At 43.7% G+C, this 26939-nt stretch overlaps 1 protein-coding gene across 2 annotated transcripts in view; it reads right to left on the bottom strand.

Annotated features, from left to right (window-relative positions):
• Positions 1–26315, bottom strand: part of CSNK1E (casein kinase 1 epsilon) — a 324271-nt gene extending 297956 nt beyond the window's left edge. The window contains exons 1-2 of one of the 2 annotated variants that reach the window (XM_069652977.1): positions 26164–26245; positions 22337–22528 (exon numbers count right to left, since the gene is read on the bottom strand). Coding sequence is in view for 1 of the 2 variants with exons in the window: in XM_069652976.1 (XP_069509077.1) it covers positions 26164–26229 (66 nt within the window). In the remaining variant the exon portion in view is untranslated. Of the gene's footprint in view, positions 1–22336; positions 22529–26163 lie in introns of both variants that reach the window. The other variant, XM_069652976.1, reaches the window with a different exon arrangement.
• Positions 26316–26939: the final 624 nt, after the last annotated feature.

Raw genomic sequence — 26939 nt, 5'->3', positions numbered from 1 at the left:
AAGGGCACTACCAAATAATTCAGAAAAACATCCCCAAAAATCATCCAATACCAAAGAATTGTTCTATACGGACCCTTGGTCTCTCCATACACATAAGCTGAAAGTCAACCGCTGTCATGGGGTTACCATGGATGTTCCCCCTCACTGACCAACAGCCCCCACAAATGTGTGGACAGAGAACATGTTGAAAAGGCCAGTGTGTGTCCCCGAACCCCTCCACTTGCTGGGTGCACTGATCAGTTAACCTGCAAGGTATGTTGAGCGGTGCTGAGATCAAAGGGAAAGACCAGGTACTGGTACAGCGTTCTCTCTGCTACAACTGAAAGAAAAAGAAGAAAAAAAAAAGAAAAAAAGAAAGATGGTGGTCAAAAGGAGATTTGAAGGTAAGCATCAGTAAAAGGTGCACTGCAGACCCAATGCCCCAATTTGGAGGAATTGATCGATGCATGGGGTACGATCTTTAATTTCTCCTGAGACAAGGAAAAGTTCATCTCCATATTGATTTTGACATCTGGCAGCTGAATGTTTGTTGACCGAGAAATAAAAATAATCTAACAGATGGTCGAGACGAGACACTTGTGTTATGCCTTTGGAAGGTGTTTAGTAGTCCAAATCCAAGCTTGTTGCAGATATCCATCTCCATCATTCCTCCAAGCGAAGCATCATCATGGTGGATGCCCCCCGCGTCCTCCCCATCAAGCATGTAAAAGACTAAATCAAGGAAGAGTTGTCTGGTATTACTCAACCACATTAACAAGTACTCTTGACGACCATCATCATATTTGCTAATGTTATTCTGCAGGCTCAAATCATAAGCAGCCAGGATGGCATCCAAAGTGGTTGGCCTCAAATGGTCTAATCAACATCCTTGATGCAGTGCTCAAGGAATTCAGTACGGGTGGAGAGGTCAGGATTTGCCTTACGCCAAATGTAGCTGCCACCAGTGAGGACTGTGCCAAAAGGTGCAACATCTCACACAGATTCTCAAACTGCAGCGCATGATCACATTTATTTTTTTTAAAACAAAAAAGGTACGGCTGCATAAAATGCAGGTGTTATCAAGGCGGATGCCGATGATTCCTGGCCGGACAGCTGCCCTCCAACTCTCAGTATGCGTTCAACTCGTGTCTTAATCAGCTTCTGCCAACACAGGGAATAATTCTTGCGAAGGGACACTTTTCTGCACACAATAGTGTGCATCATTATCAGTAGTACATGTTCACACCAGGGTGCGGCATACTGGATATACCCACCGTTAGGGATCAAAACCTCATATTAGGCCTTGATAAAGACGATGTGTTGAAACACTGAAATGTCAGGCGCAGTGTTCTTGAAACTCAAGACAGTGAATAAAACTATTTTTGCTAAGCACATGTCACAAGTACCAATTTGTTGCATAAGATGCACGGTTCACCATATCTTCCCGACTATGCTCGGACCGTTTCGGCCTAAAAGAAAAACAATTTAAAAATGCTCAATGTGCATTTACTGCGCATTTGGCATGGGGGAAAAAAACAATGCCCATATTGTCAAACAAGGGAAGCAGGGGTTCTGCGCCCCTTGTTCAGCTTATGGACCTCAGGGATTGCAGGGGTGTCCCCTGCTTCCATGACACTGAAAGCGGGGGACAATAAAAAACATTTTTTTTTAAATAAAAGCAGAAAAGACCATTCAGCTCCAGCTCCGACCCATGTTAGTGGGAGGGTACCGACGCTGCAGGGATAGAGGGGAGTCGGCGGCACACACCGAGAAGAGGTAAGGGGATGCAGGAAAAAGCGATCTTTGTGATCACTGCACAGCGCAATTTTCGAATTCAACATTTTCAGATTCTGTATTTCGCTGCAGTAATCACGTAGATCCTGCTCATATATCAGCCTAGATAGGTAAGCTCATCTTTTGCTGGTGTTTAGGAGAACCACCAAAAGCCAGGTGGATAATTTAAGCCCTTGCCTTGGACATGCGACAAGCCTGCACACCCTGCATGTTTCAACTCTTGGACGTCCGACCAAGCCATTCACCCATCAGAAGTTGAAAAATTGAGTTACTCCAAGTTGGGTAATACCAGTTATTATAACAGCACTTAATAGCAAGACGAATCCAGCATGAAACTGTACATTTAAAAACAAAATCATTATTCACTTGAGAAATTCATTTTAGACACCAAATTCCAGGACCATTTTGTAGAAGCCATGAGCTGCAAAAGATGGTGAAATAAGTATAGGCTTGTTGAGAGGGCCGCGGACTGATGATTTGGATACAGTGTTAAATACATTTTTTTTTAAAAAAGGACCTCACTGATGGGGTCTACCAGGGCCCTGGGGGGGAGCGGTGGGCGGTCATACAAGTGTGCAACCTATTAAAAAAAGGTGTTTCTCCAATGAAACAGGATAATGCACGTGAAGATGTCCCAAACCATGACTGAGGCGATGACCAATGGAACAGGAAAAACATAGGCAGAGCCAAGAAGGCAACCCAGAGATTGGCACGGTCCATGGTTCTCAGAATCTCAATATCATTAAAGTAGTGGGAAACGTCACACGTTCTATCATATTGGGAAAAGACTTTGCTCTAAGGAGTTAAACCCAAAAGGGCATGACCATCAACCAGAAGTCAGAGTACCCCTTAGCCCTGGCATTATGGATGTCAACCTAATGTAAGGTTGTTTATAAAAACGTTCTCCAGTGCAAAATCTGAAGCAGTGTCCAGAGGTGACACCAAACCCGGACAACTTTTGCCTCCTCGGCCAGCAGAACGTTCTTTAAGTATTTATCCCAAATTCATAAACCTCGATTGCTGCTTCCTTCCTTGACACCATCCACTTAATATGCAAGTATACTGGCGACACCAATTAACCTTAATTGATCCAACGGCGCCATCTGAATCTAACCCTAACCATACACCGCAGTCCACGATAGTCACAGCGGTCTGCCAATCACCTACTGTACTTCTGATGACATGCCTCCATGTGCTCAATTCACAGTATGCCACACCTGCCTGTAACGGGTAGGATACATTAGCTTGACGCTTTCAGCCTCGGTCAGCCAAATATCCAGATTGCTGTCAAATGTATTCTATCAGTTTTTACCGCCTCTGCACTGTGATTCGCATCCTGTCATACGCGTATTTCTGTGTAAAGTTAGTATTTCGAGTCAGCACGGTTAGCCAATTGCCTACCTAATAATACCATTTGTATCTTGTTAGGTTTGCTTGTACCGCCATTGCCACTAACATTCGGCCGTATTTACCTGCAACTCTGTGCCTCTAACTCGGCACAACGTTTGCACTGTGAGCGAATCTTTATTAGCTATATGACTAGTTTAGCCCCAACCGTTTCCCGTTTGGTTCTACCTGTACTGCCAATAGCACTAGTTTTTTGCCTTATGCACCTGTTACTACATACCGTTAACTTTGCGCAGCGTTAGCATAGCAAGTCAGCCCGTGCTAGCTATATGACCATTGTGTTACTATCTGCATCCGCCTAATTTTGCCTGCATTTGTATTCTGCATTCTACCACACCCACTTGCAAACAATACACCTGCACCCATAGGAAGCAAGATACAATCCAAATGTAAATTAGACAACACCCCCTCCTCGCTCACAGGAGCTCTCATTAATGCCAGATCACTACCAGCCCATGCTCTGGAAATATCCGACTACATAAACCCACACAACCTCAACTTTCTAGCCATCACAGAGACCTGGCTCCATGATGCATCAGGACCCTCACTCTCTCTAGCTATCCTAGACAATTATTCCATCATCCGTCAAAATAGAAAATCCAAACTTTCCAAAGGCGGGGGCATCTGCAAAACATCACTAGGCCTAAGAACTATTGCTAACCAACCCATGCCTTCCGCAGAACTACTCTCCATCAAGTTACCCATCTCTCCATTCCGCACAATCACCGTCCATCTCATTTATAGACCCCCCCCCGCCCCCACTCCTCCGGCCCTACATCCACATTCGAACAGGACATTTCGCTCCTCCTATCGACTAATATGAAGACAAACTGAAAAGTTATGCTCATGGGTGACATGAACCTAGGCCTCCTAGACCCTAAAGACCCAAAAGACTCGCCCTTGCAAATACAATCACCGAATTAGGATTCATACATCGCATAACGGATAAAATACACAACAAAAAGGCAGAATCTTAGATTGGTTAGCCAACCTCAACTGCGACATAAATATCCTGTCCAATACACCTTGTGCATAGTCAGACCATCACTTAATTTCCTTCACCATCAAGGAATGTAATCAGCCGAACCAACAGAACATCGCCCCACCAATGAGCACCAGAAACAAATGCAATAACATGGGAGAAACTACTACCATTATTACAGCCAATCATCAACTCCCCCAAGACACTCACTGACCACACCGACATAGTTGACCTCTATAAATCGCACACTACTCAATGCCATCAATACTCTAGCACTACTAAAACTGCGAAAATCCAAACCTTGTGCGCATCTAAACTCATGGTTCACCCTGCACCTCAAATCCCTACAAAATAACTTACAGAAACGCAGAAGCCCTCTGGAAAAGTCTCCCCTCAGAAGCCAATAGGGATAACTTCTTACCAACTTCTCTTAACTATAAAACAGCTATTGTACAGGCCAAAAAGAAGATTATAACAACCGCATCACCAAAGTGAAATCTAGCACCAAGGAGCTCTTCAAGATACTCAAAAGAGCTAGAATCCCCCACCACACCAACTGACACTTGCACCAAAGTTATCTCTTGGTGTACTAATATCCAAAGGGTGCTACAAGATAAAATTGCTATGCTCCAAAGTAAAATAGAATCTAAAAAACTCAGCATTACCAAGGCAGCTCCCACTCCCCCTGCACCAGGTGTGTATACCCATAACCAATTCAACTACTCCCCCTTCTTCATTAAAGAGGTCAAGGGCATTATAAACGTATACGCCCCTAACCAAGATACGGCAGCCTATTTTAGGACTCTATATGGGAAAATGAGCCCCCTGCTGGGTGGCACGATCCTGTGGGGAGAGGACTTCAACTGTACACTGAACCCATGGTAAATTATGCAAACCCACCCCGGCCGCAAAGGCGTTACAGGCCCTGTTGAGAGATTTTGGACATGAAGACGTCTGGAGGCAGCTGCATCCAGCGGACAGGCAGTACTCACACTACGCGGCACCTCATGATCTGCACACAAAGGCTGGATTATGTGTTTGCTAAGGCTGGGTTCATGGGAGAAATGATGAGCGCGGAATATAAGGCCAGAGTGCTTTCGGACCACTCCCCGTTAATCCTGTAGTAGCAACACCAACCCCCTAGAGCACGAATCCCAACGTGGAAGCTCAGAGCTGAGGCCCTGCAGGACTCAGGATTCCGGGAGGACCTAAGGAGGCAATCACTCAGTACTTCGATATTAATACTGGTAGCGTCCAATCTGAGGGAACCGTGTGGGAGGCATTCAAAGTTGTAGTGCGGGGTGTAGCTATATCACAGTCAAGAGGGCTCCAGGGGGGCATAGAACGGGAGTTGCAGAAAACAGAGAGGGAGCTGGAAGACAATGCGTAAGGTAGGCACCACTCGGGAGGATGGGGTAGGGTGAGGCTATTACAACAAGCCAGCAATGACCACTGGGATGGATTATGTAAGTTGAGCTACAAGAAATATGTCGAAAGACAGCATGCAGGGGGAGACAAGCCGGGCAGATTGCTGGCCTGGTTATATAAATGTGAAACATCACAACCAGTGATCAGGGAAATTAGGGGAGACGAAGGCCAGATTTGGGATACCCAAGAGGGAGTAAACAAAGAGTTCCTTAGATATTATAAGCGCCTTTATGAGGGCATAGGAGAAGATAAGGCCCAAGAGATCCAGGACACATTAGAAGACATAGCTTGCCCACGGTAGATGATCTGGAACGGGCAGACCTGGATGCTCCAATCACCTTAGACAAACTAGAGATGGTGATACAGCACCTGCCCACATGCAAAGCTCCGAGGTCGGACGGGCTCCCCAGCGAATTCTATAAAACATATAAACAAGAGCTGCTCCCCCGCTGCTGGCCATGCTTAATGAGGCGTTTGAGCGTGGTAGGTTGCCGGAGTCCCTACGGGAGGCGGTGATCATCCCGCTCTTAAAACCAGATAAGCCAAGCACAGATTGTGGGTCTTATAGACCCCTATCGATGCTTAACCAGGACAGCAAAATCCTCACGACTGTGCTGGCAAATAGGCTTAAGCGAGTCATCGGGAGACTGATACAACCCGACCAAACAGGCTAGGTCCATGGTAGGAATATAACTGACAACCATAGGAGACTCCACCATATTATTGACCAAACAGAGCAGGACCCTGGCGAACTGGCAATCGTTTCGCTGGATGCAGTTAAGGCCTTCGACTCAGTGAGATGGCCCTGGCTGCTAGCGTCTCTAGAGAATAAGTGGATGGGGCCGGGGTACCTAAGGTGGGTTAAAATGCTATATATTTCACCAATTGCAAGGGTCAAAACGGGTGCTACGATCTCGGATAAATGGCAACTTAGCAGGGGCACTAGTCAAGGCTGCCCTTGATCGCCTATGCTATATATCCTAGCTTTGGAGCCACTGGCAGTATGCCTCAGACAACAATATGGGGTGATAGGGTTCCTCACTTCGGGAGGTTCCCATCTTATATCCCTGTATGCCGATGACATACTTTTATATCTACGCTTCCCAGAGGAGAACCTACAATATGTCCTGGAGGTGATGGAACGATACGCTACCCTCTCGGGCATAGCAGTGAACTCCAAGAAATCCAGTTTGTTTCCCCTGGGGAGATATAGAAGTGTCCTACCAAGAAGCCTACCGGTATTGCCAATACCCTGGCGTACCGAGACGTTCGATACCTGGGTATTGACATTTACCACACAACAGGAGAAGAGCACAAACATAATACGGAAAAGGCAGTTGAAGGTATTAAAAATAGCATGGGATTTTGGTACAGACTACCCCTGGCCATGATGGGGAGAGCGGCCCTGATTAAAATTGTAGTCCTGCCCAGACTGTTAAGACTTCTTTGTAAACATCCCATATGATCCCCAAGCGCTTCTTCGCAAGACTCCACAGTTTGTGCAAGGGGCATAACTCCAGGAATAGAGTGGCCCTCTGGAAACTACAAAACTTGTGTGACAAGGGTGGTATAAACCTACCGAATTTCGAGATGTATTACTTGGCGGGACAGCTGCAATATGTGGCCAGGTGGTTGTATGAGCAGGAAATAGCTGAAGCTATGCTGTTATGTAAGGATCCTGCTCCCTACTTCCTTAGAGAGACCGTGTGGTTGCCTAAGGCGAAGACACTGGGAATGGCGAGGCTGCTGGTGCTTGGCTGGGAGGAGTGGCATAGTGGGATGCCCGGCCCCGCTCTCCATGCAGGTACCGCTAGTGGCGCTATGCGGAGAGGACTCCCAAATGATAAAAGGGGTCCGTAAATACTGGGAACCGGTGGGGCTGGCTACTCTTGGGGACATATGGCAGGAGGGGGAGGCGCTGGACTTTCAGAGGCTAACAGTGGACACCGGAGTGCACAAGGGCCAACATATTACCTATTCCAGAATCATCAGACAGGTGCGAGAAAGGTGGCCTGCGGTAGTGCTAACGGAACAACGTGATGCTACCATCGAGGCGATGTATGACATCTCGGAGGGTGGGCATGAAATATGCCGCATATATGAGCTACTGGGAACTAGGGTGGGGAAGGAGTTGTTCCAACTGAGGCGAGATTGGGAAGCGGAGGTGGGGGAACCCATGTCGGATGGGCAATGGGACAGAGTCCAAAAGTATCATAAGAAGGTGTCCCGAAACGCGAGGCTCCCACAGATCCAATTATATATCACTCATAGAGCATATTTGACCCCCAGCCAAATTTGCCAGGTTTGGAGGCCCGGTGATACAGAAATGCCCCAAGTGTGGGGAGGAGGAGGCAGGGATGCTACATATGTTTTGGGCTTGCCCGGAGGTGGGAAGGTTTTGGACAGAACTGAAAATGCACTTGGCAGAGAAAGGGATCACGCTGGAGGTGGAGTCGGCTTGGGCATGAATGCTTGGGGGCTTTCCCAGACCACGCAACCTGAGGCATATTAGCAAGATGAAGGACCTGGCCTACAATTGAGATGTGGTGGGCTGACCTCATGAAGTGGGCAGAGGCAGAAACGGCCGCCTGGTACGAGGCGGTCAGCAGGGGGAGGCGGAAGTTGAGGGGAGGAGGTGGGACCCCAGATAGCATGGAGACAATTGGTGGCCTCGATGGTGGGTCCCCCGCAGGCCGACCATAGTGATGATGACACGGAAGAGACAAAGGCAGCGGATACGTCTGAAGATGAACAGGCTGATGATATGGACACAGGGGCTCGAGTTAATAGGGTGGGAGGGGGGAATGACAGAAGAGTGTACTCTGTAATGTAATGCTGTAAAACTTAAACATGGAAGTCCTAATTGTTTGTAATGTTTGGTGTGTTGTTTAAAATAATAAAAAACTATTTAAAAAATAAATAAAAGAGGTCGAGGACATTATATCCAAATTAAAACCATCCAAACGTCATGGAGATATTTACCCGCCCCTATTATCAAAGAGGCAGCTAAGGAACTTGCTCCCTTCATCACATCCCTTATCAATACATCATTCAACTCCAGCATTGTACCAAACAACCTAAAGGATGCATGGCTACTAAAAAAACAAATCCACCCTAGACCCTAATAACCCCTCTAACTATAGACCTATTACCACAGTACCCTTTCTTTTGAAAATATTGGATCGATCGAGCAGCATATCTGCAGATTCAACAATATCTAGAATCAAACAACTTTCTTGGTCTCAGACAATCGGGGCTCAGACCAAGGCACGGGACAGAAACCGCTCTGATCGACCTTAAGACACAAACCAAGCCCTAATAGACAAAAGGCAAACTTTCTCTTCTTCTAGATTTTTCGGCAGCGTTCGACTTTAGTAAACCACAAAATTCTCTGCAATCATCCAACGTCCGCTACGCACTTCTCAGACAAAGCAAACGCCTGGATTCAGTCCTTTCTAAACAACAGATCTATGAGGGTCTTTGCACCTTCAGCCTCCGCAGAACCGTCACTTGTGGAGTCCCCCCCCCCAGGTTCTTACGTGTCCCCCACACTATACAAGGTGTTTACAAAGCCTCTATTTCATGACCGTGACTATTTGGGTGTCACCTATACCAACTACACGGACGACACCCAAATACTCATTCCCATCACTGTAAACTATGCTAGTGACAGCAAAATACTCAATGACATCACATCATACAAGCCTGGATGGCCAAGCATGGACTCTGTCTTGACGACGATTTGAGATCAGCTTCTCGGTATTAGCAGCCAAATGCTGGAACGCTATGCCTTTAGCGATAAGATCTGAACCATCGTACCACCGGTTCAGGAAAAATGTAAACTATGGCTTCAAGTACAAGAAAGCAGCAGATCCTAGTGACATTGCCCACCTCGGCTTGCCTCACACCGTCACTAGACCTATTGTATTCACTGCACTGCATTCAACTGAACCCTACATTATGTAAAAGTGATGGTTGGTTCTGGAAGGTTTGCAACTACTCAAGAACCCTGCCATTGCTCTGGGCAACCCACAAGACCACTGTTTTTTCAGCCTGATGTGCAAAGGGGAAAGGCCATATGGAAATCTGTTTTGGTTCCACTAAAAAAGGGCAGTCAAGCCCATACTGCTACTTCACATCACTTCTGCAAAATCTAGATAAACAAAAACAAGGCAAAAGAAAAAAAAAAATTAATTTATGCCCGATGGGACTGGCACAAGACTTTTCCTTTTGCGTTATCGTTTTAAAATGTAAACCTCTTACAAACAGCCACAATCAACAATACAACTTTATCATCAAATGATAATCATAACCTTTTTAAAACATTTGTTCTGAGAATGCAACTGTCTTTTATCCTCAAAAGTACTTCTACCATATAACTTAACAGGTCATCCAACTCGTACTCTTCAGTTCAATAAAGCATGTAGGGAACCAATAGAACCTTTTTAAAATGACCGCCAAGCTGGAATTTTTAACTCCTATTTGCATACCATAGATCTAACATTAAAACATTAATACTGTTCTCGGTCCTTAGGTGTCGTACGATGAGACCAATTCCTTATTCTATACCTGCAATCCCATCTCCACTTTGAGCTGTAAACGAAGATCCGGAGGAACATTATTGCGAGGGCCTACCACTTCCAGGTGTGGAGAAGATTAAATCTGAATCCCGGTACCAATTCCTTATTGCAGGGGATGGAATTTTTGTTATGCAAGCCATCTGTGATCTGAGTGTAGAAGCACTTATTTGTTTTATTTTTTTTTACACACTCTCTGCTGTGCCAATATTACCCAGTTTTCTATAATGTCCAACTTATGTTCTTTTTGACTAGATTAAGATTCTCTGGTGCCATCCCTGATTCTATATTAACTTTTTTGGAGGTATCCATCACATATGTTAATAAACTCCTGGAGGCAAGTTCCTTTCAAGTACGGCAATCTTCCCCAATTGTGTCAACAGGTTGTTTCCATTAATCCCTTGCAAATTGGAGCACAATTTCAATTGATTCCATTTTACCAAAGGCCAAGAACGCAGACCCACCTCGAGTCTTTCCGCGGCTATTGGCAAGGATCATGGAAGACAGTAAAGATTGACAGATTTTGCCCGCTAAAATTGTTCAACATTTCCAGTTACTAGTTTCTATTAATTACCATGCTCTGGGTTATCTTTGCCCGATAGACCTGTAGTAGTGAAAGAAGAGTAAGAATTTACCCTTCATAGTTTTCATTTGCTCTATAAAGGAATTCATCTTTGCAGTTAGCTTATCTTTCACAAAACTGACAAGATTCCAGTTTGAACTTAGCAATTCAAGATATGTGAGATAGTTCTGTGTCATTAATATACCATTTAAAATTAATGTACATTTTGTTTCTCTTGAAGTTAATGATCTGGAAGTAAATCCCCAAAAAGTAAGATTACTTTCTTTTGCAAATTTTCCTAAGTAATACAGACGTTGTAATCCTACTGGTGTAGTATCCAAAAGGATTACATTGTCCGCATAAACTGACCAGCCTATTGGCAGTGGCCCCATTTTCAGGATGGAATTTGGCTTGGCAAGTGTCTCCTTCAAGAATGAGATGGCATATACAAATTAAAGACTGGTGGCCAGGACACACCCATCTCAATCCAGAACATGAGGAAAACTCTTTGTATAGTAGAGCTACTGGTAGAATTGAAACACTGGTGGGTGCGTGCTGGCTCTGAAGGAGACCACCTGAGGCACCGAATTACCTGCATTTAATAAAATTCACACCTGAGGTCCATATAAAGGAAATACGCCGTAACTGATTATTTTTGAGAAGACTGTCAGGCGACGACAAATACATATTTATATGCACATGTATATTTATATGTTGAAAAATTCAAGCCCATCATTCCTAGCCTTGAAAACTACCTATGGTCGAAACAAGTGTCAGCTGTAAGCAGTCAACTACCACATGCTTTTGAATAAATCATGCAGTTGAGAAAACAGAGGTTTTATTGGATGAATTTTCATACTAACTGTTGACTATTACAACTTTCTATGGGAAAATTAGAATTCTGTTTGCCCTGCGCGACTCGCCAATCCAATCTTTGGATAGTACACCTTCAGAATCCAGTCCGATTTGGAGTGAGATATTCGTATGAAACAGGATTAAGATATTCACCAAACATATGGGCATGTTCCAAGCTATTCATTCCCCCAAAGTCTGATTCGGTCTACTGTTTGAAAGGCTGCAGATATGTACAGATGTGCTGAATTGAAGGCATTTTTTTTTATTCTTTAAGCTTTCCTCTGGCAGAACATTTATGTTAGACCATTCACTCCAAAGCCCATATTCTTACAAAAATACTCAGACTACTAGATTTTTTCTGCCCAGTTTGTCAAATCTTTCAAGACAAATGAGGCCAAAACCTTGATAGAAGTATGAATTAAGGTCTCCTTTTTTGTAGATTGGAACAATGACTGAAGTGCACCATGTACTTGGTTACCTTCCTTGTAGATAAATCTGTGTGTAATCTCATCAGAAGATTACGCCACAAGCAAGTGCCAACCTTTAGAGCGGCATTGGGAATGCCATCAAGGCACATGCTCCAGATTGTTTTATCCACTCAGTACATCAAACGATCAAAGTTTAAGACCCACAGTTGTGCTGTCGAGAATACAAAATAATATAGACCATGGGTGCACAACATACGGCCCACGGGCCAGTTGCGGCCCGCCATGCCCTTTTGACCGGCCCACGAGGCACAAAGACTTTCCAAATGGAGGGCGGCCCGCGGCCGCCCTCCATTAGGAAAGTCTTTGTTGTCTTCCGGGCCGGTGAAAACACTGGCCCTCATTGGCTCAGCACACACGCGCATCACGTCGCTCCTACGAGCCACTTAATGTGTGTGTGCTGCACCAATGAAGGGCCAGCACTACGGCTGGTGTGGTCCATAAGGCTTGATGCCGGAAGGCATTTCAGCCTTGGACCACGCCAGTCGTAGTGCGATTCCAGCGTTCCAGCTTACCTGCCACTTACCTGCCTGCCTTCCAGCACGTCTCCGGTAAGTGGTCTGTTTGTGTTTGTGTGTCGGGTTTGTTTTGCTTTATGTTTGTGTGTGTATGTTGCGGGGGGAGGGGGGGTGTCGGATGTGTATGAATGTTTGTATTTGAATGTATTTTGTGTGTATGTTGAGATGCGGGGGTGGGGGGTGTGCCGGATGTGTATGAATGTTTGTGTTTGAATGTATTTTGTGTGTATGTTGAGATGCGGGGGTGGGGGGTGTGTCGGATGTGTATGAATGTTTGTGTTTGAATGTATTTTGTGTGTATGTTGAGATGCGGGGGTGGGGGGGTGTGTCGGATGTGTATGAATGTTTGTGTTTGAATGTATTTTGTGTGTATGTTGAGATGCGGGGGGGGGTGTCGGATGTGTATGAATGTTTGTGTTTGAATGTATTTTGTGTGTATGTTGAGATGCGGGGGTGGGAGGGTGTGTCGGATGTGTATGAATGTTTGTGTTTGAATGTATTTTGTGTGTATGTTGAGATGCGGGGGGGGTGTGTCGGATGTGTATGAATGTGTGTTTGAATGTATTTTGTGTGTAAGTTGCGATGCGGGGGTGGGGGGGTGTGTCGGATGTGTATGAATGTTTGTGTTTGAATGTATTTTGTGTGTAAGTTGCGATGCGGGGGTGGGGGGTGTGTCGGATGTGTATGAATGTTTGTGTTTGAATGTATTTTGTGTGTATGTTGAGATGCGGGGGGGGTGTGTCGGATGTGTATGAATGTGTGTTTGAATGTATTTTGTGTGTAAGTTGCGATGCGGGGGTGGGGGGGTGTGTCGGATGTGTATGAATGTTTGTGTTTGAATGTATTTTGTGTGTAAGTTGCGATGAGGTGGTGGGGGGTGTGTCGGATGTGTGTGAATGTTTGTGTTTGAATGTATTTTTTGTGTATTTTGATATGCGGGGGTGAGGGGGTGTGTCGGATGTGTATGAATGTTTGTGTTTGAATGTATTTTGTGTGTATGTTGAGATGCGGGGGTGGGGGGGTGTGTCTGATGTGTATGAATGTTTGTGTTTGAATGTATTTTGTGTGTATGTTGAGATGCGGGGGTGGGGGGTGTGAATGTTTGTATTTGAATGTATTTTGTGTGTATGTTGAGATATGGGGATGGGGGTGTCGGATATGTGTCGATGTGTATGAATGTTTTGATTTGAATGTTTTTTGTGTGCTGGGGTGGGGGTTCGGGTCTGTATGGGTGCATGTTTGTGTGTGTGCTGAGTTGGGGGGGTCGGGGGTTCGGGTCTGTATGGGTGCATGCTTGAGTGTGTGTGTGCTGAGTTGGGGGTGGGGGTTTGGAGTTGGGAGGGTGGGGGGTTCGGGTCTGTATGGGTGCATGTTTGTGTGTGTGCTGATTTGGGGGGTTCGGGTCTGTATGGGTGCATGTTTGTGTGTGTGCTGAGTTGGGGGTTCGGGTCTCTATGGGTGCATGTTTGTGTGCTGAGTTGGGGGGGTGGGGGGTTCGGGTCTGTATGGGTGCATGTTTGTGTGTGTGCTGATTTGGGGGTTCGGGTCTGTATGGGTGCATGTTTGTGTGTGCTGAGTTGGGGGGTGGGGGGGGGTTCGGGTCTGTATTGGTGCATGTTTGTGTGTGTGCTGAGTTGGGGTGTTGAGGCCATGGGGCATAGTGTTTGGTTGGGGGTGAGGGGGCCATGGGGCATAGTGTTTGGTTGGGGGTGAGGGACATGGGGCATAGTGTTTGGTTGGGGTGAGGGGGCATAGTGTATCTAGGGTCAATAAAATATATAAGTTAATTAAACAGGCGAGATACAATAACTAAATAGAAATAAATTATAACAATGGAAAATGTGTAGTACAAAATGTAAGTTTGAAATGCAAATAAAAATCGTTACCCCTCAAAAACATTCTTTTTCCATGTGTTTAGTACAAATTGGGGGTTTAAAAAGCCTCCTGCCACGCTCCCATTTACTTTTCGGCCCATAGCCCTCATGTAAGGTACTTTCGGCCCTCTGTCAAAATCAGTTGTGCACCCCTGATATAAACTAACAGGGAATGCACCTATAAAAATAGGGCGTTTCATACAGGTTTCAATCCTCGAGTTCATAAATTAATGTAAATGCATGACACAGCAAATATAAGAGGCAAACTTCAGATGTAATGTTTTAGACATTGGTTTGCTCCCTTTTTTGTGAAAGAAAAAAGCAAAGGTTCATTTAGAAGTGAAAATTAATGTATTGTTGGTTGTCCCCTGGGACATTGATTCATCTATTGGGGATCATTGGTGCAACGTAGCTACTTGTGTTTACTACACAATTATCTTTCATTTAAAATTACAAAAGGGAAGCAGAGCTTTGTTCCTTTTCTCATCCTTCTTTGTTTGATGGTGTACTTTTGGTAACTATTTACAGTCAAATTGTTGTTTTATACAGAACATATTCAAGTAAAGAAATTGTATACAAAATATTGTTTTGGTGGTCTAACCATTCCTCTGATGTGTTAAAATTGTGTGGCGATCCTTTTTAATGTTTCCATTCATATGGCTCCCAGCTATCCCACTTTTCCTTCAAGTATTCATCTTGGAAAAGTTTGTAGGATGCCAATTCACCCTATTACTTTCATTGTTCACAGTCAAATTACTAAATCCGTTATCCTAATGTTCCAGCTTTCAAAACAAGAAATCACATTTTAAAATTAAATGTGCACGATCATTCCTTGAAGTTTTACATCCATGCATAGGGCTTTTTACTTTACTTTCGCATTTATACCGCGCATTGTTACCCGTAGGCTTATGGGCACACATAAAACAAGAGAGACATATGCAGACCTTTTTCAAGGGGAGGTTTTTATACAAGTGGTGGGCTTAATTACGCCCAATTAGCAGAATAGAAGAGTTTTCAATTTTTTCTTTAACATGTTGGTGTGTTTGGTTTCTCTTATATCCATCGGTAGCCTGTTCCATGCCATTGGGGCGGCTATACTGAATGCTCCCTCAAGAGCTTTACTGGTTTTGCAATGGGGTGTCTTTAGTTGGGATGTATTATTTGATCTCAGATGCCTTATGTTTTTCTTCTCCACAATGCATTCACTATGATATGTTGGCATTAGCCCGAACGTGCATTTATGAATAAATCAGAAGAGTTCTGAATTGAACTCTGGCTTTTACTGGCAGCCAGTGTAAACTACTGCTGGCCTCCGAGACATGGTCCCTCCATTTCAGATTCTTAATAAACCTAACTGCCCCATTTTGAATAACCTGAAGGCAGTTGTTCTCGGATTGGGTGGTACCAGCCAGGAGACTACAGCAGTAAGTCGATTTTAGAGCCTATTATAGTTCTCGTTATCGTCTCTGCGTTATCTTGTGTGATCAACGGGCAGAGGTGTGAAAGCAATTTTATATAATATGTTGAAGCAGAGACTAGGCTGCTCACTTGAGCTTTCATGTTTAAAAACTTTGGTCCAGTGTTATGCCTAACGTTTTTTCTGTAAATCTAGCTTGTGATTAGTAATGGTTAAACTATTAAACAGAGGATTAAACAGAGGGTCTAGCTGAGCCAGTTTGTTTTCTGTGCTGACCACCATAAGCTAATTTTTTTGATTATTCAGAGCCATGCCATTTTGAACCATCCACGCGTGGATGTGATCATATACTTGTTTGATATAGTTTTCATCCAAGCTATGAGAACCTGTTAATGGAATGACACATTGTGTATCGTCAGCATAATTTGTAAAAGTAATATTTTGAGCCAGGAGACCGAAAAATGGGACCATAAAGATGTTATATAGAATTGGTGACACACATGCACCCTGCGGTACTCCAAAGAATAGCGGGACTGGTTTGGCTTCAGCTTCCTCACTGGCCACTCTGCATTGTCTCTCACTCAGAAAGGAGACAATCAACTGTGTCGCCTGATCAGAAGATAGGGCGACATTTACAATTTTCAAATAGTGGGGGAGAAATACAAATACAAAACAAATAAAAATCGATTGTTGTGTGGGAGGACAATTTACACCATGTCAGTTACTTGGACTTGGATAGATCCCCCATTCATTTTTATCAGATTCCATTTAGCTATAAATTCGGCCCAGTGAATTCCTCCTGATTTATTTTTGCCATTGCCATTCACGCCTTTCTTGGGAGGTAGAGAAATAGGTGAACTATTGTCCACCCTATCCTCACTCACATCTGGGCAGTTGCCGTTAAAATCCCCAGCACAGATGACATTAGGAGAGCCTCTATTATCAAACCAATTGGCTTAAATATTATACAGCTCTGATTTTACTTGGTCCTCACAATCAGTTCTCGGATTACAGTACAAGTTAATTAAGAAGATATCCTGTCCTTTGGTACCATTATCACTAGATAGTACCCCCACCAGCATAGAGGCAGCATTGCTATTTTGAACCACGAATGGCGCAGCCATATCCACTTTTATCGGCATCAGGAGACCACCAGACGGTCTACCCTTTATACCCCCTTTATTTGGCTTTCTCATCGAGATTGTAAACCCAACAATAACTGGCAACTCTGTCAGACAAACTTCTTGCAATAATAGGTCATACATGTTAAAATTGTTCAGAGCATGAACATTCCAAAAGCTGTTGAACACCCCCGTCACCTTGTTTTCCAGCTTAGCATTAACAAAGGTCCATGTTTATCACCCTGAACCAATGCCGGCTGAGGGCTGCAGGGCATAGGATAGCCACGACCAATCTTCATGCAAGTCAAGAAACTCATGATCACTATAATACCTTCCTTTTGCTGGACCCCTCAATTAAGTATTTTAGATTAACATCCTAAATAAAGTCTTGTTTATGCACAGAGACCTTATATGGGAATAAGCCAACTGTATAAGAAAGTTTGCAGTAAAAGGTCATGTGCCTCTGCCACCATCAAAAATATCACCTTCGAATAACAGCACAATGTTACCTTGTTAACACACGATTGCTCATAAAAATCAACCTGATTTATGTACACTGACACTGTTGCAATATCAACCAAGGACTGAATTACCCCAAAAAGTGATGACTCTCGAACGGTTCAAAGAAATATCCTCTTCATTAAAAATTGAACAGATATACTTAAGCTATCATAGTTGCGGTTTACCTCCTTAAGAGTGGGACGATACCACTCCTCAATTGGTTTTGACCATATTATTTCCAATGGCTTCTTTCTGATTGTTAACTCGCTAATAGGGCAGGCTTCTCCATGAAGACAGTAGTGCCGGTAAACTACCAGACAGTTTGGTTAATTCCAATGGGTTTTCCTGGTTAGTGCCAACAATAGCACTGAACTCTTGCCAGCTCAGAAATCCTTTGCGCCTCAGTGTTGAGAAAAACCAACATCTCTCTCTGCGATTTCAATTCTTCTTTCGCTTAAGATTCTTTGATCCTCTGGAACCAATTGATGTTCAGAGTTAACCGCTGGATCAAGAAGTGATGGAAATTACATGGTTATATTGCTTTAAATAGTTTATCTAGCCTTTTTGTTTAGATTTTGGTTTTTAGGATTTTTCATTGGCTGCTTCTTTTGCTTCCCTAATAGTGTGCACCGCTCCTCCAGGTTTTCTGCTCCTGCCAAAGACTCAACCCTGCCTTCTTTCTGATCCTTTGTGGGTAAACTGCAGGTTACTCATTGTGCTGATTTGAATGAGATGCAGTTACCATGTCAAATGGTCCATACGATAATGGTTTGTTGTTGCCAATTAGGTGGGAGGCAAATAAGATTTTATTTTTCTGGTCATTTCCAGGATTTCAACCAGTTGGGATGCATGTAAATTCACCTCGGTTCTATTATAAAACAGAAGAGGAGCCATCTGGGGTATCAGGAAACAGATATAATTGCACCAAGGTGTAAGCAAAGAATTGCTTCTACCCTCTTCAATTTCATCAGTGTTACTATGTGGGTGAGTATTTTGATTATCTGATAGAAAACAACAGACGCAGTGAAGTACTTCAATTGAAAGATTGAATCCCCAGGGCAGAAAGTTCATCTTGCAAGCTCTGACAGCCTTCAAGCAAAGACTTATTTTAAAGTGAGGATGAATGATCTTCATGCATGTCAGTCCTCATGTTATATTGGACACTGCTCAGAACTTAATTCTAGGCCCTTTCAGAGCTTGGATTATCTCTCGTTACTGCTGGACTATACATCATAACTTGTTGTTTAGTCTCTTGAGGGGGAAAGGAGGTGGTCATTTTTGCTTGGGGCTTAATTATGCCAGACTGATTTTCTAGCAGATTCAACGTAGTTGGATTACTATGTGTAGAGCCTCTTTACTCTTCTCAAGATTAGATTTTATTTACACTTTCGGCACAAGAGAATATAGTGCAAGCAGTTAAAAAAAATAATAATAAAAAAAAAATAAAGACTAATTGGGCATTTATCATAAAACAGTTACAAAGCATCACAGAATATCACAGTCAAACATTAAGAATATCTAAAAGTACACAATATGCAATCATTCTAAAATCACATATTTGGGCCCCACCACGGAGAAGAAGACCTAGCTCTGACATCTGCAACCTCACACAGTCCTAGAGATTCAGTGCGAAGGTGGCCTACAAAACACAGCAACCTTTAGTCCATCCCATATGTGGATATGCTGTTTTTTTGGGTTGGCTGCATTTTAAATAAGGCTGGCTTTACCCGACAACTATCAGACTGCTTAAGCACGTTTTGCTCATTTATTCTTTTATGAAAAGCGATAAAAAATGCCATTTACATTTTTAAATAAGGATTTCATTGAAGTGTGTTGCACACGAAATGTAAAAAGATTGTCAACGTTAAATTGTTGCATTAGTTTAATTGTCGCCCCACTACTAGCTAGCTGAGTGTTCAGTCTTGGTTAAGTAGCGATTATTGTGCTCAGTTCCAAGGAATGCGATTAAGACCCTGGGGGAAAAGGTGATGATGATTAGTCACTTTACGTTTGTGGCCATACCCGCACAGCCTCATATAATCATGTTAACTGCCAGCCTTCTTAGCTCTCCGACACCAGGCTCCAAATATAAATCCTGCAATAGCTTTAGTCACGTTACGGTCCTGATCACACAGAAGAAAAGTCATGGCGTCATCTGCATTGTCCACAAGACGTTTGTTTCTTTAGTTCACTTCTTTAAAAAAAACCAAAAGACAGAGTAATAAGCAGGGCATGCCAAGAAAGATCTGGGGCAAACCCCCTCCCTTTGCTGTGCACACCTTTGTTGGTGACGTCAGCAAGAGGTAAGATGTTCACTTGTGAAAAAATAAAGAGGCGTCTCATCTGTAAGTTGGTGAGTGCTGATGGGTACGGTTGGTGGCCTCTCCTCCTGCAAATATATCTCCCCAGGGAATGGGTGCCAAGCCAACCAACTCTTTACTCCGCTTCCCTTGTCTTTGCTTTTGAGCTTCTTTCATTTTATGCATTAGGGGCCCATGACTATCAGTTAAGTGAGAATCCTAACCGAGTATATGGCCAAAGCGCAGCAGGGTTTGAAATTGAGATTCAATGAGCAGGAGCTAAAACCAGTTCCTGGGTGTTGATAATTATCCAGAAGGCAAGAGCTACTGCAGGGGGACTAGGAGGTAGCAGAGATGCTCCTTTAGCTTCTTGGCCATTTTGTATGAACCATTGTGTTTAAATGTACATTAGATGTGTTCCAATTCTTCTTTATTAACATTCTCAGATACTCAAAGTGAATGTCACATTTACATGTTTGTAAGGCATCAGTTGGCCCTAGGAGACAAAAGTAGCTCCTGGTAGCTATTGGTTTCAAGATAAATAGCTCCCAGCTCCCCTCAATTTTTAATCCTGTCCAGTTCGGAAAATACTACAGCAGATTCTTCCTGTATCGGGAGACCTACATTTGCAAAACGTTTTCATCAATTCTTTTTTCTTAGCGATTGCCCTCTTTACTGCATATCTGACCAGAATAGCTGACCCCTACTCTCTTGTTTCTGAAAATAAATTGATATATGCATGGAAGACAGCCGATGAGAAGCTTTGGTAGGTACGAGATGTTGTTCCAGACGAGCAGTTCACGCGTCTATTGTAGCAGTTGATTTTTCAAGTACCTCCCAACTTTGCACAGTAGACATTTTCCATTTCCACTGCATAATTGTCCCTATTTTTATGTTGTCCATGAAAGGATCGAATAGAAATACTGAGGCAGAAAATGCAGATTTTTTTATTTGAATTTGTGACTTGAAATGCAGGTGGACACCCCCTGCATTCCCTCCAACATTCCCCCTATCCTAATACATCCTCCTACCCCCTCCTCCATCTATAAATTTGCAAAAAAGCCAAAAAATCTGAATACAAAAATTCAGCATTTTCTGGCTGGTTTTTTTTCATTCTACTTTTTCTGCAGATACCTATATTTACCGGCTAGGTTGATAGTGGCTCTGCCTAAGGTAGAGGCTTTTCTGGAAGCCAGCTCTATGTGAGAATTCAAGCAAAGATTTGGGGTGAATATCACACCCTGTTTAGTGAAGCTTTTCACTACTTCTATTGATTTCCCCATCTAACATGAAGCTGGGTTTTTATCTGCTCCTGTTCACATTGCTGAAGATTATCACTTTTGACTTACCTTTAATCAAAATGAGATGATTGTGTAGCTAGGCTCGGAAGGCATTGGGGTACCTTGCAAGAAGGACAGAGTCATCAGAATGGTTCATAGTGATAATGTCGAATTCAAAAATGTCGAATACAAAAATGTCGGAAATTTTTTTTTCGAATGTTTATTTATTTTTAATGGGGGGGGGTTACCCCCTCCCAGCCCCAGGTTTATTTTTACTACCCAAAACCAAAAAAATATACAAATTAAAAAAAAATACATTCTATTTTTTTCGACACAACATTTTTTTTTTCGACATTTTTGTTTGACATTTTTGCAGTCGACATTATGACTGCAAATCCATCAGAATATATAAGCATGGGCCCTCGATATTGGAAATGTTGTTTGTGGCTTCTTAATGTCGTTTACATATAAGCAGAAAAGGACTGGGGAAAGTAGATATCCTCATATCACACCTCTCGCAGTTTGTACTTTTTGTGTCAATTAAGCCGCTGCTCCAAACATTATCTGAATGGTAGTCTTATTATAAAGGACCCTAGTGATGCCAAGCAGGCTTTTCCTTATTCCCATAGCTGCAGGTTTTACCCACAGCCTCCCTCTGACCATTAGGTCGAAGGCGTATTAAATGTCAATTTTCTTGGCCATGGCATACTTATAGGGTAGATGCCAGAGAACAAAGGCCTGGTCCACAGTGGAAAGCCCTGGTCTGAAACCACCCTGGGGCCGATCAATTTTCATCAATCCATTTGTTTAGTTCCTGGAGGATTATATGACAGAAAATGTTAGTCTATGCCGATCAGGCCAATGGGTAAGACTGGACCTCATTTGTAGGGCCCTTCTTATACAGGGGAACGACAATGGATATATTCTGCGGCTGGCAAAATAGGGAAAGACGATACTGAAATCGTTAGCCCAGCAATCCTGTAAGGCTTTAAAGACCTATGTTGGGGTTTTACTCTAAAGTTGTAACAACGTTTATGGCGTTTCATAGTCTCTTTGGAGAAACATCCCCCTCAATGGCTGCTGCCCTTTTCCTTTATAAAACCTGTGGAAGTTTGTATGGGTTTCTCCAATCATAACACGAAGTAAGTGTCTTAACCCCTCTAGCGTCTACAGATTTCTCTGTGTTGCCACTAAGAAAACGGTTCCTTGACAATCCCCAGATAAAAGAATAACAAAATGGCAAGCCGTAGGCTTACCTTTAGTCTGATAGCCAGGTAAGTTAGCAAAGGTGTTTCCGCTGGGCTCACTTGCTGTTCATAGAGACACGACTGCAGCTGGCAGCAAACCGCTGACTGCAAGACACTTTGCCCGCACACTTCATCCGCATGCTCGCTCCATGTGGCGTGAAGGATTATGTACACCTGTTCAGGTGGTTGAATTCAGGGCTCCTGCAGAGTAACACAAGCACCTAGATCACAGCCGAGTTACAGTGCCAAATGCAAGCCACTGTGCATGCCAATCCAAAATGCCAGCATTTTGACGTCAGCATTTCTTTCGAACGTCTGGAATCTCTGACCTCAAAATTTCAACCCATTAACCCTTTGACGTACATAGAAATTATCAAGGAAATAAAGACAATGAAGGGAGTACCACTGGTATGAACGGCATAGGAGCAACACATTAACATGCTGTTGAGTTAGTATATTGTCTCAGATTTTGGAATAAAAGACCTAAAAGTGGAAGGGGTGTGCAACTCTCAGAGAGGAACTTTGCATTTCCAAGGCAAGGCAAAGACAAGCCAGTCCCCCTTCCTTAAGAGTTTGGGAGGGGGAAGACTCAGTTGGCCAAAAAGTACTGATAATCCATTCACACAGACCCAGTCATTCTCATGCTGCACGTAGCAAGACACTAAGGGTTGATTCATGTAAGTGTTTTATAATGACACAATCCCATAGAAAAACGTTCCATGAATCAGGCCCTAAGTAGGCAGCATAAGAAGCCAGTCACTCCGCTTTTATTGTTTTAGTACAAAACTAAAAATTAAGTGAGCCTTTGGGTGGGTCATTGTAGAATACCTCACATAGGTCGTCCCAAAGCATGCTCACCCAGAAGGTGCCCCATAAGATCATGGTTAGGTTTCCTGTCCCGCTATCCAATCGCTTTGTGTTGACTGTGTCATGCTCTTAAGCACCAGAAGCCAAAGCGCTCCACCTCTGAAGTAAGCAACCTCACGCAAGTACTATAGATTCAGTGTGAAGATGAGCTGCAAAAAACAACATCCTTTAGTCCATCCCATATGTGAATATGCTTTTTAATGGGTAGCTGCATTTTGAAAAAGAGAGGCAGGCGTTTTCCTGACAACTATCAGACTGCTTAAACAAAAGCGATAAAAAGCCATTGCCATGTTTAAATAAGAATTTCAATGAATTGTGTACACACGAAATTCAAAAATATTCTGAATCTCAAATTATTACACAATAGCACACACACAAATATAAAATTCCTCTAAAGAAATCAAACATAACTACCACAACCAACTGCCATCACTGTTCGACCAATGCACACTAGCAGCATGGGCACACAAGGATCCCATCTGAACCGGCCACCTGGAAGCAGAACACACTAAGTAACCGTGAACTTCCCAACTGCATGCACGCACCAACAGAGCAGCAAACCGTCTTATATTTTGCCGCTCTCCCGCCCTCTGACCTACCCCATCCCTTTCAGATCTGCTAGAGCGATAGGAGACCTTGCAAATGGCAATAGAATTCCCAGTAACATAACTGATTAGTACTGTCAAAAACACACACACGTTTTAGGCCGCGCCCCAAACAGCACCAATGCAGAAGAATGAAAAGGATATATACCGCCAGCGAAAAATGAAGATCGTCCTTCAAGACACTAACTTCTCGTCCACCACGCAGGGCCCGACCCCCATCTCAAGTGGACAGAGTAAACAGCCTGCTAATCGATCTACTAACCATCAGCTATGATAAGGATCCTCCATATCATACTTCACCTGAAAAGTTCTCTGCAAATATAACCACACTATTCAAACTTCACTGGCTACCCCAACAAGCACAAATTATATTCAAAGCCTACAGCATAATACACAAAGCTCTCACTGTGTGCAAGTCGTCTCCTACCTGACAAACTACCCATCTCTGGCTATTCCACAGAAATCGGGAGTAGGCCGAGTAGCAGAATTAAAAGATAAGAGCCTTTCCAGGAAGAAGAAAAAAACAATCATTATCTGGATCTAGGCCACCAGACCACGGAACCTAACGCTCTTCAACATCGGACTTACACCAACCGAGTGTTAACTGGACAAAAATTCAAGACCCTCCTCTTTAAGGAACACCTTAACAACTTGTAAGATACACACTATGCGAACCAAAACAAAACATGCCAGTTTGACCACTCTATACCACCACCCCTTGTCAGCACCTTCACATGTTCCCCACTAACTTGGTTTGCCTGTAATAAATGATACATTGAAAGTCTCCCCCTTTGTGTTGGACAAAACATTCTAGTCTTGCACGTAGAACACAAGGCGCCGGCCATCATTTCCTGTCTGGCTCCTAACCCGATTTGAGTGATGTGACCACCATTGGAAGAGCTTAGGAGGCACAAGTGGATTTGCGGCGCAAACTGTGCTCTCCCACCAGACCACACACACGTAATTGACAAGATGGAGAGCGACGAAAACAAAATAGAAATAACAAACATGACACCGCAAAGAAAACAAATGAAACTGCATGCCACCTAAGGGGTAGGTGCTCTTTAAGGGCAGTGCAAATCTCAATCTGGTGGGTAAAATATTTGAAACAGTTGGTGGGAAAGCAAAATACAAGAAAGGGAGAACGCCCCTTCCGGTCTGCGCTCTGGGGAATGGTCTTCATCTGACATTTGTTTAGCAACACTGGCATACGTCCAATTTCTTGCATGGGAAAACTGCTTGCAGGAAGAATCAGCTCAATTTCCTGGATTTACGGGCGCAAACAGCTCCAAATACATGTGTTTAATGAAGAGGGAACAATTTCCAGATTGGGCGATAAAACCCAGAAGCGGATGACAAGTTGATTGTAGTACAACTGTGGTATCTTTTTGCCTGGTCAAAATGTGGTGATATTTCTACTCCGAACTCTAAATATACCACCAAAAAGGGGTTGTGGATGCCCTTTCAGGTTTTCACTTTTGTAGGAACCTTGGTAACTGGACCATGGACAGATTACATTGTTTTTAAAGATCCTGCGAACTATTTTATCTATCTTTGTATAATAAATGTAGCTTCTGTGCATGTCTATATACTTGTTTTAAGGACGCATTATAAAAACAAGCAAACAATCAAACCCCCCCATTTCTAAAACGAATTACAAGGAGGTGGAAGCATGAGACTGCCAGTACCCAAGACGATCCGCATCCGGAAATAAACTCCAGGGTCACAAGTACTGTATTTAAAGTGCCTGTAGCAGAGGTGCCTACACCTACCTAATAGTGCATCAACTTATTGAATATGTATTGTGTCAATCTTAAATGCAAAGATGTACCAGGGGAGGGGGGTTTTCACTTATAGATCAAACCCAAAGACTTAAATATCGCTACCAAAGGTTCGGATAATAAACTCTACTTAAATAATTGCTATATGAAGGATGCAGCCATGGTGAATGTGGGCATACAGGAAATAGAACAGCTATGACAGCTGGAAAGGGGATACTCTCCTCCCACCCTGTAGGGAGTCGGTTTTCTCGCTTTAACAAAGCGTTTCCCGACAGACAATATTCTCTTTCTGATAAAAGCGCGTTTTCGCCGAGACACTGCACACTCAGTATGGCACTTCAACCCAGTCAAAGGGTGTTCTGTGAGGGGCCTCAATCTATACTCTCTTCTCCCTCCTCCCCTCCCCCCCATACTCTTTCCCCAGCTCCCCCTCCTCCCCAAGGGGCATCCCGGTCTCTAAACAGGAGGGATCCTGTGGTTGATATCAGCGAGAATATGCTCCACTGGAAATTGGGTTGCGGGGAGTACAAAGGAGCATCGGATGCCTAAGGATCCTGAGCCCCGGGTACCACAGTAGCCTTACCTGAGCTGTACGAGCGACGGCAGCGCTTCCTGCTCTTCGAGCCGCGCCCCCTGCTCCTGACGTCATCGCGTATGACCACGCCTCCACGTTACGTCACCACAAAACCGAGGGTCACTACGGCTTACGTGCCTTCGTCTCCACAACAAAGTAATGAACCGCCTCGGAGCCTGACTGTACCGCGCAAAGCTCCGCCCAATCTCGTACCAAACACTTTACTGGCATACCGGGTCAGACAAGATTTGCATGCGTAAGTGCATTGAGTACGCCCTCATCTTCTTGACAGGGTTCGTGAGACCCATGTCATCTGATGTGAACCAGCGGTAACCACTCCCACAGTATCGCAACAACAAGGGACCCGCGGGGAGCGACGTCCATGTGTCAGGAACTGGCCAGTGATGTCTGCGCGTTTTAACGCCATGGCGTCATAGCAAGTAAAGAGCTGTCAACAAGCCACCTTAACGACCAATGTAATGATGTGTTCCAAAGAAAGGAACTATTCTGATTACTTATCAGTAAGCTTCATTACTCATACTCTTCTTCGTCACAGTACTCACATGTTTCAATTGATTTAATTTGTTGGATAGAGTACATATAGTGACGTATTGGATTCTGCTCGACAGGAGTACAGGGAGGAGCACCTCTACAAACCAAAACCCAAAGCAATTATAAAGATAAAAGAGGGATAGTTTAGATATACCTTCTTTGCCTTTTGTGATAATGTGGGCAGGTGGATCTCTATACTCTTAAGAGGGGTGTGAATGCAATTCAGTAGTGAT

The sequence above is a fragment of the Ambystoma mexicanum genome, chromosome 3q (genome assembly GCF_040938575.1).
Source record: "Ambystoma mexicanum isolate Mex_15411 chromosome 3q, UKY_AmexF1_1, whole genome shotgun sequence".
NCBI lineage: Eukaryota > Metazoa > Chordata > Amphibia > Caudata > Ambystomatidae > Ambystoma > Ambystoma mexicanum.
This window is presented reverse-complemented; position numbering and strand designations above follow the sequence as displayed.